At 41.4% G+C, this 15,489-nt stretch overlaps 1 protein-coding gene across 4 annotated transcripts; it reads right to left on the bottom strand.

Annotated features, from left to right (window-relative positions):
- Positions 1-372: 372 nt before the first annotated feature.
- On the bottom strand, positions 373-15,225 carry LOC123155644 (uncharacterized). 4 transcript variants are annotated; one of them, XM_044573785.1, is made up of 24 exons: positions 15,126-15,225; positions 14,163-14,332; positions 13,809-14,061; positions 13,416-13,638; positions 13,173-13,308; positions 12,454-13,044; positions 11,786-11,806; positions 11,626-11,687; positions 11,195-11,249; positions 11,056-11,092; positions 10,630-10,970; positions 7,005-7,148; positions 6,759-6,907; positions 6,504-6,590; positions 6,268-6,403; positions 4,899-5,327; positions 3,101-3,165; positions 2,954-3,008; positions 2,748-2,784; positions 2,315-2,643; positions 2,079-2,210; positions 1,781-1,926; positions 1,359-1,430; positions 373-1,142 (listed from the first exon to the last, which is right to left on the bottom strand). In XM_044573785.1, exons 2-24 carry the CDS (start codon positions 14,322-14,324, stop codon positions 776-778), a joined length of 4,029 nt encoding a protein of 1,342 aa, XP_044429720.1. In that variant the 5' UTR covers positions 14,325-14,332; positions 15,126-15,225; the 3' UTR covers positions 373-775. The 4 variants fall into 4 exon arrangements, with proteins under 4 accessions (XP_044429720.1, XP_044429723.1, XP_044429722.1 ...); XM_044573788.1 differs by having other exon boundaries at positions 2,109-2,210; XM_044573787.1 differs by having other exon boundaries at positions 4,899-5,324.
- Positions 15,226-15,489: the final 264 nt, after the last annotated feature.

Genomic DNA, 15,489 nt, shown 5'->3' with positions numbered 1-15,489 from the left:
TACTACTAGATAGCAGTAGTGTGGGGCCAACCAACACTACTGCTAGGTATGGATAGCAGTATGACTGTTTCAACCAACACTACTGCTACAAGTAGGCTCTAGCCTCAAGGGAGTAGCGAGGACACCCGCTACTACTAGGTGTTTAACTCACGCTACTACTAGGGTTTTTCCTAATAGTGTAGGTGCCGAATTGCAGTAAATCGCACCATGCAGGGTTCCATGGTGCTGAAAACAATGAGTTATTTTCGGAACAGGGTGATAATTCCCGGCCTCTGCATCATGTTATGCACACCGCCATTTTTATTAAACAAAGTAGCAACAGACTGAGTGGAGAAATAAGATTATGATAAACTGAGATTTTCAGCTATACAATTTCTCTTTGATATATAGTATTTTTTTAGAAAGGAAAAACAATAATTTTCTTCAACTTTTTAAAGTCTGGTGAACCCAACGAGACAACCAAGGCAGTCATAGGTCAGCCATGGGTACGTTCCGGTCCCCCTGATGCCGCTCCGATGAAGATTAGTGCTAACAACAGAGCAACCAAAGCTAGTCCACCTGCTCTTTCAACGGGAGTCGATGAGGAACCAAAGAAATGCACCCACCAGCGTTGAGAACTTTCAACAACATGAGACGGGCGAGCTGACTCGTTGGTCCCAACATCCAGCAATTCATGCTCTTGTGTTTCAGCCCATTCCTCTGCGTCAGAATGCTCTGCTTCGGCTTGACTTCGCACCACTTGAGCCCGCATTGCCAGCACACGGGCGTGTTGTTTCTACCGGCGGCGTTGCTCTGCTTCAGCTTTTCTGCGCTCCACTTCAGCTCGCTTCGCCAGCACGCGGGCTTGTTTCTTCTCCTGGCGGCGTTGTGCTCGGGGCTTTACAATCGTGGGTTGCAACTCTTGCTGCTCCTCCATTTCATCCAGTTCCTCTGTTTCGCTGTCCTCTGCTTTGTCTTGAATGCGCTCCGCTTCAGCTCCTTGCTGCTCTTGCATTTCAACCAGTTCCTCTGTTTTGCTGTCCTCTGCTCTGTCTTGATTGCGCTCCGCTTCAGCTCCCTTCGTCGACGTACTTTCAGGTACCAACGCTTCCTCATCGGTGATTTCCATGTTAGTTATTGTGTTCTTTTGCCTAATCACAATCCTGCCACAAAGGTCATAAGTTTGGTGCCATATGCAATTGCAACAGCAATGCAAAAAACTATGACATGCCATTAAAAAAAATTTGGACCTGGCAGTCCAGAACAAATTATAAATATGCTTGTATGAACAAAAAAATAGCATGATAAACTAGCATATGTGTGAAAGCTATATCATTGTTTAACAGCGGAAATGAAATAAAAATAGCAAAAACAAGTACCTTCGTAAAGCCATCAAATATCCAAGAGAGACAATAGGTCCACCACCACCTAAGTTAATTGTTCTCTTTAGCCTGACGGATATTGAGCAATCAGTTACATATTTATCATGAGTTACAGCAAAATTTCGCCATATGAGAGCAAAAAATTGACATATACAACATAAGGACCTACGTGTTATATATTTGGCACTACACTGCATGATAGCATTGCTTGAGGTTTACGTGCAATAACATATACTCCCTCCGTTCCTAAATATTTGTCTTTTTAGACATTTCAAATGGAGTACCACATACGGATGTATGTAGACATATTTTAGAGTGTAGATTCACTCATTTTGCTCCGTATGTAGTCAATTGTTGAAATCTCTACAAAGACGATCGGAAGGGCATTCATAGTGTCATCATACAAATATGATGATTACCTGAAATCAGTAGAGCTCCACACGTAAATGATGCCATGTGATGTCCCTGTAATTAATAACGGGAGGTTTGGATGGGCAAGGACAGAAAGAACTGGAGCCCTAACTTCGATTGTACAAATGCCTTCCCTTTTCTGCAAGTCCCAGATCTGATTTCAAAGAAACACAGCGAATATTCTTTAGTATTGTTTCTTTTTCAAAAAGGTGGATCTTCCCTACCTCTACAACTACCATTTTTAGAACAAGCCTACTGTATAACTTAGCTAGTGGGCGGTTTGATCATAATGGTACATATATATACCATGATAGTGCCATCCTCAGAGCAACTGACCAAATAGTGTTGACCTCCATGTGGGATAAAATCAACGCAGTTCACAGTACCGGAATGCCCACCGAAAGAATATTCAGGGTAGAGAGAACCAAGCAGCCAAACCTGAATATCATCAAGCATATACAAGGAGGACTGAAGGTCTAGCAGTAAAAGTTATGAAGTTAAAGTTTCACTAGCAAAAAAAGGAGAAGTCTGGCCAGACAAACCTGTACTTTGCCATTCTTACACCCAGTCGCAAAACATTCGGCATCCCCAGGGTTAAATGCGGCCGCCTCTGGTACATCAGACCAACCAGCCCAAAATCTTTGTTTGGGCTTCCAGCCCTGCTCCCAGTCTAAAACCACTGCCTGTGATAACAACACATACGGTAGGATTGGATGAACGGCTAGTATTGGACTGGAGGACACATAATGCGGAGGTATGACACTCCTGATCTTTTCGATTTTCGATACACATGCACAATCGTACACATGGAGGTGATTATCACGTGTCACAGCTACAATGCATTCCCTTGCAATAAATTTCATGGAGCAAACTGCAATGTGAGTGATCAATTTAATTAGTACTCTATGGTACTGTATATTTATATGACATATACAAGCTTAATTACTACTCATAGATACGAGTCAGAAAGAATACCTTCATCATCTGAGACTTTAAATGAGTTCAGTGGGTGCTACATGTCGTAGAAAATAACTTTGTCAGCTCAACGGAAAAGGCCAAGGTGTAAATTTACCAGCATATAAACATACTAATCGTTTTTTGTTATGATCACCCTTAACATTTAGGCGCGGTACATATATACGGAGAATAATGTAACTATATAAGAGAATGAATTAGCTTGCCTTCATCTCATGGTTCCATACGTGAGCAGATCCACTATAATGGCCAGTTAAAATCCTGTGTGACAACAAGAAATTTATTGTATGTTATAATGAAATCCACATTGATTTAAACAAAGAAACAGGGATACAATGAAATATGTCACCCACCATAGTTCTGTTGGATGTGTATCCAGGGAACATATACTGTCAGGATTATACTTCACTGATATATGCTGACCAAACAAAACACCAGTCAACACGAGAGACAATAGCTGAAATTAAGTTGGAGGACACATATATGCAAGTCTACATTTGGCAGGTCGTTGTCATCCAATTTCCCGCAGGAAAGCAAATGCATTGAATTCAATACATAGAGAAACAGAAGTGTTGATCGAGTTTGGTTGTGTGTAATAAAATTTTGTGAAAAATGACTTAAATAGGGTGCCGTGAGAGGCCCGTGTTAACAATTCCACTAACAGGCCACCCTCCAGTTGTCACCAGGACACCTACCAGGTAACAGCACTGAAGGTTGATCATGATTGTTGTCTGTGATCGCACAGCAATAGTCGATGTAGGGGCCACAATCCAAACAGCCCACACCACCATTGATGCAAAGTCATATGTCCTTTTTTCAATTAAAATATCAATTTCATTATTGTCAAGAATATCCCATATTATGGAATCATAGACATCAACGTTACTTGAAACTGAAAAGAACTTACTAAAGCACCCCTTGCGATACAATAAATTGATTAGCCCCTTTTCAAAAAAAATTCATCCGACAAATGCTTCTTAGCAACAATATAACACCTAAATTGTGAAGAAAAGTAAATACCTAGATTTTTAAAAAATAAATTTATAACCCTAACATCTAAAATGCTTTAGTAAATTGGTTGTACTCATAAAGAGAAGAAGGTAAATCACACATGCAGCGGTTGGAGATGCCTGAAGCAGAGGGCCGAGAGACGCATGCCTAGTGCAAGTGATGTGGGGTACAGAGGAGGAGGCAAGGTGCCCTCTAGTCTTCCAGACAAAGATGAAAGGTCACGATTAAGCGAGTGGCAATTAGCGAGCTAATGATGTGTCATGCAATTCTTTCCCGATTCTCAGCCACTCCCGAGCCTGATTCGTGGTAATTAGCGCCTTTCTTTTTTTTTAAGAATGTGATGTTGGCTCGCCAAATTATGCATACAAACAGACGTTAAAATGCAGACCCCCTCCCCCACCCCCCGGCACCCAGGTCTGGGCCAAGGCAGTTAACACTCGTGTTGTGTTCCAAAGCTGGCCCTGCTTCACAGCTAGAGCTTTGGGTGGGATCACCATGCCCGTTAATCCACCACGGCCTAGGGTGGTCATCCCACGTTAACCTACGATGTCCTAATATTAATGGGTCTCGGATCTCGCTGCACCACTCTTACCACCTCTCCCACGGGTGTGGATCCGGGAGGCGTGTCACCATCCCCGTACTCGTCCTCCGATGACCGGGCTAGTCATCCTGCATTTATCTGCATTCGATGCACCTCTCCTGGGTCGTAGATCCCAAGTGTGTCACCTCCAACACCATTGCCGCCTACATCCGGTTGTGGATTTGCCACGGGTTGTGGTCCCCACTCGTCAACTACCGCTTAGGGTGTTCAACCCCTTCCTCCCATCGACGCATCGCCATCCCTACCTATCCTGGTTTTCCCACCATAGCTCTGCTCAGCCATTGCGGGAAGTTCTACCATCCACTCTCTCTTCGTCATGTTGTAGGGGATCCAGGGAGGCGGGGAGCACCCTCTATTGTCTATGTTATTAGTGTAGTAGTGCTATACTACTACAGTAGTGTGGTAGTGCTACTATCACACACACACACACACACACACACACACACACACACACACACAGATCAACGTAATGTTGAACTCTCCAACTCTCTCCTGGGAGTACTTAAGATAATTTTTTGTGTTCAACTGAATTAACTCACCTCAGATCGGATCTCTTCGTACATCGGATAGACGGCTTCCAAGGTCACCTCATGCACCATATTCTTGAATTGTTCAGCCTCCATGAAAAATTTATCAGACTCCAATCTGTCTTTGAATACCGTGTAATTGTCTCGCAAGAAATAACTCTGGATGGCTAGATCAAAGTCTCTTGCTCTCTCTAACTTCATCTCCTCTTTCGTTGTCACCATTAAAGTTTGAGTGGATCTCTGCGGAACAATGCCATACAATGGCAGTTTGGTAAAGCACCACGGGGACTTGCCGCTCCTGTCTACAAGTCTAAATGCCACTTCTTCATCAGTATTGTTTGTTAGGTGCAATAAGCATGGATAGGGCTCATTAGGATGGTAGGGGAAGCAGAGTTCCTGCGGGCTGACATCAAGTAGCTTGCTCATGGACCCTGTGATCTGCTAAATAGAAGCATTGGCCATCTAGGTAAGTATTCACAGGTCTTAAAAATAGGAGCTATGAGTAATTAAAAATGCGCAGAACTCGTATGAACTAATTAATATTTTGTGAAGGACAGAGTAACACCCCTGACAAAAATAAAAATAACAAACATGCTCAAAGGGAATTTGTCCCCCTATTCAACCTGCACAAGCTGACAGGGCGTCGTGAGCCTATCTATATGCCACACCTGCTCCACATCGAGGGAGCCAGGGATTTATTTCTGGAAAGTCACCAGATATTGCCCGCAGATATGCTAGCGACAACGATCCGAAGGACGGACCATCGACTTGGAGAAGAAAGCAAAGATTAAGTCTGGACAAGGAGACCCAACCCCAAGTCACCGCTGAAAGAGGCTTCGCATGATTTGATTGACGAGACCACCAGAAACGAGCTAGAAACATCATTATTGACAAATCTCCCCCGCACAACCACACAGATCGGATCTAGGAAAACCAATCCTCACTTGTCAGCCGCAATTCTATAACCACCGCCAATGATATGGGGATGGGACTGAAGGAACTTATTTCACTTTGTTGTCACCTCTACCACCAGAAAAAACGACATGAGGATAGCAACACCTAACATACTAGACCAAGACACTCAGCGGGTGTGAAGTTACGTAGTCTCCCATACTGCGGGGCGCCAAAAACGGCCACAGGAGACGAGGAAGACAAACAGAACCAATCGCTGAGGATGAAAACTGTGTAGGGGCTAGAGTTGTACAGTGCCAAGGTTGTCATGGCTTTAATAGCTGCCTATCAATTCAATACGAATTTCATAATTACTTAGAGAGATCGATTTACATTGTGGAAGGAACCTATTATGAGTGAAACTAGACAAGTGAACTTGGTAAGCAGCTTCACAAATAATAAACTCAAAGTCTATATTTAATGAACTCACCTTAGACTTTGTGTCTCCAGCATGTTGTCCCATATTCGCACTTATCTGCTTCTCATTGTAATTTGTTGATTGCTCCTGCCAATTCTTATTAGCAATTTCCATAATTGCTACTGTGTTATAATTTCCAATCACGACCCTAACATACATACTTGTATAACATTATTAGTCTGCGTTTAAATTATGAAGTATGGCAATATGCGCTCTTATGCATATAAGGAAAAAGGATGAAAATATACCTTCCCATCACACATGCGAGATGGTGGACACCTCCGAAACAGTCAATGTTGATAATTATTTTGAGCGTGGGGGGGCATGAATATATCCTATGGAAATTTTTTCTATCAGAAAGTAGAGTGGAAATCCATGTATGGTCTTGTATATTTAGTGCAGACATCAATAGTCGACTAACTAATGCTATGTCAACAACAAATGGTTCACTAATGCATGTGCTTCTGTAGGACACCATCTACAGTAACTAAATTTAATATTACCTGCAGTTTGTCGTGCTCCAAAAATAAAGAACACCATCTTCTGTACCTGTAATTAGAGTCTCAAGACTGGGTTGGTACAGGACAGCTGTAACTGGAGCTACGAATGCTGTAAGTGTATATGCACATATCTTCTTCTGCAAATACCATATCTGATTTGGGCAGAAGAGATTAAAGCATGCGTTACAAGCATTGCCATATATACACGTACGTACTGTTTTAGCATGTTTTTCCATAAGAATGGCATACCTTGGCAGTATGATCATGTGATCCCGTAATCAAAAACTCGTTACTGTGGCATGTGAAGAAATCCAAGCAGTTCACTTTGTGCAAATGCCCAGATAGCGCATAGTTAGAGCTTGGACAATCAAGACTCCAAACCTTCACAACCATCTGTGTGGGAGGTCATCACCAAAGAAAGTAAAGAAAATGTGTTGAAATATAGGGTGGGCCTTAGGCCCATCCAACCGGATTACCTTGTGTACCTAATGGATGTTACTCTCACTTCTATTTCATAAGTTTATGCTTGTCGAGATGGTGACTACTGGAACGATGCGGTCGGTAGCGAGATGGATTCCATCTTTGCTAACTTGGCATGGGAAATCACTGAGCGTCCCTATGGTTGCAACCATTGGGATGTAATTGGGTGTTGAGAGAGAAGCTTGGGCTTGGTGGTAGAATTGAAAAGTAAAAGGTCAGTATTGTGGCCAATATTATACCTAGAAAGAAGTAGTTTTCTTCTATACTTTGCCCAACTAGCCAGACTGACAACCATTCAAGTGTTACCCTCGTTTGCTGCCTTGCATGTTCTTCTCGTCCATAAGATGAACGCTAAGATGTCTTTCCTAAATGGAGATCTAGACAAGGAATCTACATGCAACATCTAGATGGCTTTGTAATAGATAGTCACGAAGGGAAGGTGTGTAGGTTGCTTCAATCTTTATATGGCCTGAAACAAGCATGTAAGCAATGGCATGAGAAGTCTGATAAAATATTGACATCTGTTGGCTTTGTTGTTAAAGAAGACGACAAATGTGTATACTATCGCTTCGGTGGGAGTGAAGGAGTTATACTATATTTGCATGTTGTTGGCATACTGATATTTGGAAGTAACCTCAAAGTCATTGAGCAGGCTAATACTTTTCTATCTCAAAACTTTGAGATGAAGGACATTGGTGTGGCTGATGTTATCTTGAACATCAAGCTATTTAGAGATAATGAGGGTGCGACTACACTTCTACAATTCCACTAAGTTAAGAAGATTTTGAGTTGTTTTGTACATTCGTACTACAAAATTTCTCCAACACCATATGATCCTGGTGTGTGAATTCAAAAGTTTGAAGGCACGACTAAAGATAAATTGAGATAATCTCAAATTATTGGTTCACTCGTGTATCTGGTTTGGGCTACAAGGCCCGATATCATGTTTGTTGTGTGCAAATTTTGTCGGTTTTCCGCCAATCTGAGAGATGTACATTAGGCATGATGTTGAAAGAGTTATGTGCTATCTAAAAGGTACTATGATCTATGGACTTCACTATACCTGATACTTGTCGGTACTTGAATGGTATAGTGATGCATATTGGATCTCCGATGCTGATGATATGAAGGCCCCAAGTGGATATATGTTCACACTTGGAGGTGGCGCAGTTTCATGGAAGTCTTGCAAGCAAACTGTCTTAGGGAAGTCGATAATGGAAGGACAACTCATAACATTTAACACATCATGTGTCAAAGCATAATGACTTCGAGAGCTTTTGGTGGACTTGCCAGTGGTTGAAAAGCCCGCTCCGGCTATTCTTATGAACTATGACAATGTGACAGTTGTTCTCAAGGCAAAGAGTTCAAAGAAAAGAATAAAATCCACAAAGCAAACAAGAAGGAGATTAAAAGCTATCATATATGCAAGAGACTCTAGGGTGATAGTGTTGGATACTATCCAGTCAGCTAAGAATCTGACAGATTCCTTCACTAAAGGAGTATAATGTGGCGTGATTGAAAATGCAAAGAGGGAGATGGGTATGAGGCACGGTCTTCCACTCTGTTCACTGGAGGAAAGACAATAAAGTAAACAATTCTTGAAAGGAATTGGCTCTACCGGAACAGAGGAATTGGCTCGCTCCTTCGCTCGAAGTTTCCATGGTGGTTACCCAACCTATATGATCAGAGATCACGTGAAGCAGGATCTCGGAAAACAAGCTACTAGTAACTAAGGAGCATAACGTAATAACCCACTCCATTGAAGATGCAATACTCTCTGAAACTGTTGGCAGGTTGACTTTTGTCTTAATGTGTTGAGGCTTTATAAAAAAGATGTTGTAATACTGAGCAATCTTTGGAAGAACACACCTATATGAGTTCAACTCCTAGTCACAATCTATGATATAGGATGATCTCGAGTAAGCTAATGAATAGGACAGGGGCGTTACTAATATGCTCCACCCAAGGGATCAGCCTGGGACTGCCTAGTACCGGTGAGACATTTGGTGAAACTCCTTTAAGCCAAACTAACAATTCAAGGCATAATCCATTTCTTAGTTTTCAAGAAGTGTAGGTACTTCCCCCAGGTGGATGTTCAACCTTAACTGGTCTCAAGTGAAAATATTAATATATCAAAACAATGTTTGAAACAAAGAACACTATGGACCTTCGAGATATCATAAGGGATTCATGCTTCAGGCACATCTAACAATTTCATAAAATCCCTAAGGTCCCATGAGGGTGTCATGACTAGGTGGTGTGAGGGTTGGCACCACCCCGCTAGTGGTAGGCGTTTTAGACCTCTTTAAAAGGCGTTCTCTTCCACATTTATTGGAGCTTGAGAAGGAGTGGTTCTCTCGCGCTTCCACTTTGCTACACGCCTCACGTCGCCATGCCTCACCCGCGAGTGCGTCGTGTTTCCTGATTGAACTGAGATCAGACCTATGTCATGCATGCACTTAGTTTTTGCCGGTCAAGAACATTGGTCATTAATTATGTGTCATTAATGAGCGAGCCAAGAATATAGACGTTAGGCCGTGGGAACTTGCCGACACCAATGTATTTCTACCCGACATCTCGCTAGCTGACTCAGCATATATACTGTAAGCGTCGGCAACCATAGCCACGACATCAGATCAGATCGCATCTGCCAGCTCCCGCACACTGCCCACCATCGTTCCTCTTGCTCCTGCTACAGGCTATTAGATCTCGTCCACCGTGTGCACGACTATATGAGAGAGCGGACCTCCAGAACCCTGCCCTTTGCAATCCTGCACCGGGAGAAGGGTTATTGGTTTTTTGGGAGCATCTCCTACCTAACTGCTTGCCGCGGGTCGTCTTTGTCCACTACTTCATCTACATCCTCATCGCCTTCGTCGTCATTAACATGTCCAGCGAAGCGGAGAAACTCGCTGCCGTGAAGAAGGTGCCGCCGTGGCCAACTAATAGGTATAACTCGTTTATCCTGCTCCTATTTATTTTTGTGTTGGTCGTACTAGCTATTTGCAAAGATATATCTGCTATATGTCTAGTATGTAATTACGTGATCAAATATCAGTATGTGTTTAATATTGTCAACGTCATGTTTATGATTTTTTCTGTATTAAGTTAATAAATAATACTAATTTACTCAACAAACTAAAGGTACAGTAGAAACGTTTTGTTAGCCCAGTCCATGTCATTGAGAGTACTTTGCGGCGACCCGTGACAATCAACGATCCAACAGCGACGATGCAACACACTCCTACCGATGGAATCACAACGAAGTCTCATTACGTCGATATGCACCGCACGTCTGCACCATACAGGAACCTGGCCTCGGATACACACGTACGTAAAAAGCCAACACACCTGTCTTCATCATACTAAAATTAATAGAGAGAGAGTCCCATACCTCCACAGTGTTGTCTGAACTAGCTGAAGCAGTAGCGAAGTTGTGATTTGTGTTAAATGCCACATGACACACTCTGTCCCCGTATATAAAATTCGCAACATTAAATGCCTGCACACACTCCCAACCCTTGTCCCAGTCCCAAAGTTTCATGTGTGTACCCGCTGTCAGCAAATACGGCCGGGTTGGGTGAACAGCCATTGTCGTGAGAAACCCTTCAGATCTTGTAACTCTGAAACTTGTGATCTTTTCCATTTTTTCATAGTTGTACACATGGACGTGACCATTTCCTGTGCCCGTAACAGTCCATTGTTTCCGTTGAATAAATATAACGCTTCTAAGATCTGCAGCGAGGAAGGTGGTCAATTTATTAGCCCGTCGACACATTGCGTGATATAAGAATTAACTGAAGTTGATAAGAAATCATGCCTTGTTTCGATGAGAGTTCAAATGAATCCACTTTTCTCTGCCGTAATACAATAGAGAAATTAGTATGTTAGTAAACAGTGACCAAAGACTGCCAAAACAGACCAATTGTCTTTATCTAAAAATATCAGTACACACTTGCCTGTGTCTGGTAGTCCCAAATAGTAACATGTCCTGAATCTTCCCCAACTATTATCCTGCCACAAAATATTTAACTGATTAATTAACCACGAAACATATATGTACAATATCCTGCCTACACATAAAAAACAATCATGTATGTTCAGTAAAAAGGAGAGGTCCCAACGCCGAACTACGAACTGGCCAAGGGCCCATTCCTGATCTAAATAACACTGGCGACTTGTTGCTTCCATTCCATTTTAATATCAATCAAAAAAATCGCTGTACATCTTCGAAGAAATATGGAAGGAGAAAGTTGTAGGCATAAAGGATGTAGGTGCACCCGGGTTGAACTACACCTTTTCAAATTAAAGGTGGAGGAGCCATATGAATATTCAACAATTAATGAACAAACAAATTAAGAAATATAACTTCATCTCGACTTCCACTCACCATTGCTTGTCCGGGTTTGTATCCAAGGAATACCGGAGGACAACCCGTACCTGGCATATAATCTGATTCAACAAGGGTATGGTTAACAGTTGGTCGGGGTCCACCTTGAAGTTTTACTGCACACACATAGTAAACCTGACAGAGAAGATACAATTCATACCTTTATTGTGGGTGTGGTTGGCTAAATATATCACCATGCGTGCATGCATGTAAGTGCAGTCCAGAACCGGCCACCACCACAAAATACAAGTGAAACAACACAAAAGGTGAATTAATATTTACACAGGAGTATCAACCTTACAATTTCTCCCGGCAAAGTTCTAAATCAGCGATATTTATTTTGGGACGGAGGAAGTATTAAATAAGTAGAAAAGGAATGGATAATATTAGTCGTGCTAAAAGGAGACTGATGTTCATCTTTGATCGTTTTTCTACCTAATAACTTGATGGGAAGATTGAAGTAATGTTCTCATAAGATGTTATTTCCAACAGTTATTTGTATTATTATAACGACATATTATTAACAATGTGACAATGAACTGCTTTAACTAACAATATTTATGGGTAAATAACTCACACATAACTGCGTTAACTAACATTTTTATGGGAAAATAACTCACATAGAAATTAATTATGGAAACAAATTTTGCATGGTTTTTATTAGTTGTAGTGTTCTGTATTTTTCAACACATAAGGAAGAACTATTAATATGTCAATGTTAACATAAGATTTCATCGTAACGTACATACTAATTAACAATACTTACGTGGGAATGTGGAGGTCGCGGAACTAGTTCATAACGTCTATGTTGATAAAGTAATATCTTACCATAGACAACAGTGTCGTGATGTGTCGAGGCAGAGTATAAAGTGCTTTGAACTCCACAATTGTCTGCACTGCATTCCTCTTCACACTAAAACAATGGCCTAAACGGTATCTTTCGAAAGAATCAAAATCCCCTTGTGTAAATGTAGCACTATGGAGGATCAGATCTGTGATCCACTTTCGTGGAAACTCTTCTTTTGCTTGTGTGGGTACGATGAGGGTGCAAGGGGTGTTAGGCGGCACAACACCATACAATGGCAGCCTTAGGAAGGAGGGCCCCCCACTTTTCTCCCTAAGCGTAAATGTGATGTGTTTGTCGGTGTTATTTGTTAGCTGAAGCGGACACATGATAACCTTGTTTGCCTCGAAGGGGAAGCGAAGTGCTGGCGGGTGAAGGATAAGAAGATTGTTGGGCCCACCCTCTGGAATTACATGTGTACTACTTTTTTCTGATAAAATCCTATCAATTATATGCGTCATACTTTCTGGTCTCTTGGCTGGTATTAAGTTAGTGCACTCAATCCCAATCTCAGCACATACTTGTATTTGACCCCACCATGATATGTCTGACTTATGACTCCAAATTTCACGTACCTGGGGAGATTCCAATAATGATGACATTATGAAGGGAACAATCTTTTTGAATTAAAGCTCAACTTTAATGCATAAGATCGTTATTTCAAATTTTAACTTGGAAAGGACACATATAGAATTTTTATTACATCTTCAATACTTCGAGACCCCTTCATTCCGGTCAAAAGCTCCATAATTATAACACCAAGACTGTACAAGTCAAACTTGCGTGTGACTTGTAATACCTCTCCTTCATTCTCATGCCATTCCGGTGCCCAATATCCCCTAAAGACACATATAGCCTCATAAATTAGTGATATGCAGAGTGAATGCGATATAAAATTACATTACGGCTAAAAAAGTTAAAGATCAATAGGCTTTAGTTGGCTTACAATGTTCCTCGCACATTATTAGTCATGAATCTTGTTTGATTTTCCTCAATACACCTTGACTGTCCAAAATCGGTAATTTTCGGAGTCATATGTTCATCCAACAATATGTTTCCCGGTTTTAAATCCAAGTGCAGAATATTTTGATTGTGAAGATAATTTAACCCCTTACAGATCCCTTTTATTACTCGGTAGCGCTCTATCCATTCAAGTTCTCTGGGTGAATCTACAAAAGGGAGATGAGAAATGGGAATTAGTTTAGTACATATATTAGACACTTGAGTTTCTTAACTTGTGGACGCAAGATGAGAAAATAAGTTCAGTTATATGCCTAAGTTCGTTGAACCAACAAAGCAATCCCCAATGAAGAAAATTAAGATGGAAACATGGTCTTACTCTTGATATAAACATCAAGACTTCCCTTTGGTAGATACTCAAAGACGAGCAATCTTTGTTGCACATCTGCCATGACTAATGTTCCGTTGTTATTTGCCATATTTCCTTGTGTGTCGGAACAATATCCCAGAAATCGTACGATATTCTTGTGCTTCACCTTCACGAGACATTTAACCTCTTCTTGAAATTCTTTCTCGTGGATGTGCGTATTGAGCAACTTCTTTACAGCTACGGATCCATTCTCAAGTGTTGCCTGAAGCCGGCCAGGAGATGCATGGATAAACATGAGTACTCATTTCTGATAAATTTTTATGACTGAGAGCTTGAGAAGGGGCAGGTGTGAGGGTGTTGTACCTTATAAACAGTCGCAAAGCCGCCTCTGCCAATTTCCATGTCATTGGAGAAACCATGTGTGATTTCTAACAAAAGTGACAAAGGCAGGGCCGTGGGCTCTAGGGTCGGATCCACTAGCATATACTCCAGGTCACGTTGTGTAATAATAGCTTGTCCAACCATTGCGTAGCCTGATTATATACGACATCAGCAGCACTAGCAGGAAACAAGAGTTTGCGTACAAATCATCTACACATATGGGAGAAGTAGCTAAAGCGAGCTGGCATCATATCGAGACATATATGCAAATAGAGAGTGGTTTTTCAGCTCCCGAGTGCATAGGCACCATCTATGAACAGTAAAATCAAAACAAATAGAAAAAAAAACTTTGGATCATCAAAGATGATCAAACTTTTTAGGTGCTTTCAAGTTTTCATGCCAAAAAACCATTCGAGGAGCTCTATACACGGAAAAGAGTTCAGTGCTTGAAGTTTTGAGCACTTTTAGCACTGAAATATGAAACTCGTTCGTGCACCGTTGTCTACATGACATTTTGGCATGAAAACTTGCAAGAAACTAAAAAGTTTGACCATCTTTGTTGTTGCAAACTTTCATATTTCTTTGATTTTTTGTCTATTTTTTTGAATTTACTGTTGATAGAGGTGCGTAGGCACGCCCTGGAGCTGTCACACCTTTCTCATGCAAATAGGAAAATCCAAATATTAACTTCCTTAATTTAGAGTGCTTTAATTAAATTGGAGAGCACTCAATAAGATGCAATGAACAGAGCAACCATACCTTGGAAAACCTGATGTTATTTTTAGTTTCATAGTTCACCTTGCCTTCCAAGTTTCAATCCACCAAGCATAACGAGTTGGAAGTTTTCTTGACCCGTAAAACATAAAGCTTCGAGGAGAGACTAGAGTATCCTAAACTACTCTCCTAATTAAGCAGACGTTCAAATTAAGAAGGTAAGGTAATTACCTGGAGATATATCAAGCCCTGCTGCTGCACAAGGCTTGTCTTCAACAGGTACACACACACACACACACACACACACACAGAGGGGGGGGGGGTTGTATTGGTGATGCCAGATCTTGTGAAGGTATACTGGGGGGGAGACCGAAGGTATAAAAGTTGCTCCAGCATTAGGTTGACATGACCGACTCTACACCTGCCTTAAAAGTCATATGTGGGCCTCAAAAGAAAGTTCAATTATTGTTCAGAAGAGACAAAATTTGAAAGACTATCATTGCACAATATGTGTCCGTCATAAGACATTGTTTAAGCTAGCCCAAGCTAGACATTGTTTGTACTACGCCAAGATAACTTAGTGTACACTAGGGAT

Source organism: Triticum aestivum, chromosome 7B, assembly GCF_018294505.1.
Source record: "Triticum aestivum cultivar Chinese Spring chromosome 7B, IWGSC CS RefSeq v2.1, whole genome shotgun sequence".
NCBI classification, from domain to species: Eukaryota; Viridiplantae; Streptophyta; class Magnoliopsida; order Poales; family Poaceae; genus Triticum; species Triticum aestivum.
Note: the sequence above shows the minus strand (reverse complement) of the source record. Positions and strands in the feature narration are given on the sequence as shown.

Excerpts from the sequence above, each read along its gene's own strand:
- LOC123155644 (XM_044573785.1), bottom strand. The coding sequence starts at position 14,324 with ATGGTTGGACAAGCTATTATTACACAACGTGACCTGGAGTATATGCTA. Across the intron at positions 6,404-6,503 it reads CTCGCATGTGTGATGGGAAG|GGTCGTGATTGGAAATTATA; the intron begins GTATATTTTCAT and ends TATGTATGTTAG. Across the intron at positions 2,644-2,747 it reads TAAAGTCTCAGATGATGAAG|TTTGCTCCATGAAATTTATT; the intron begins GTATTCTTTCTG and ends CTCACATTGCAG.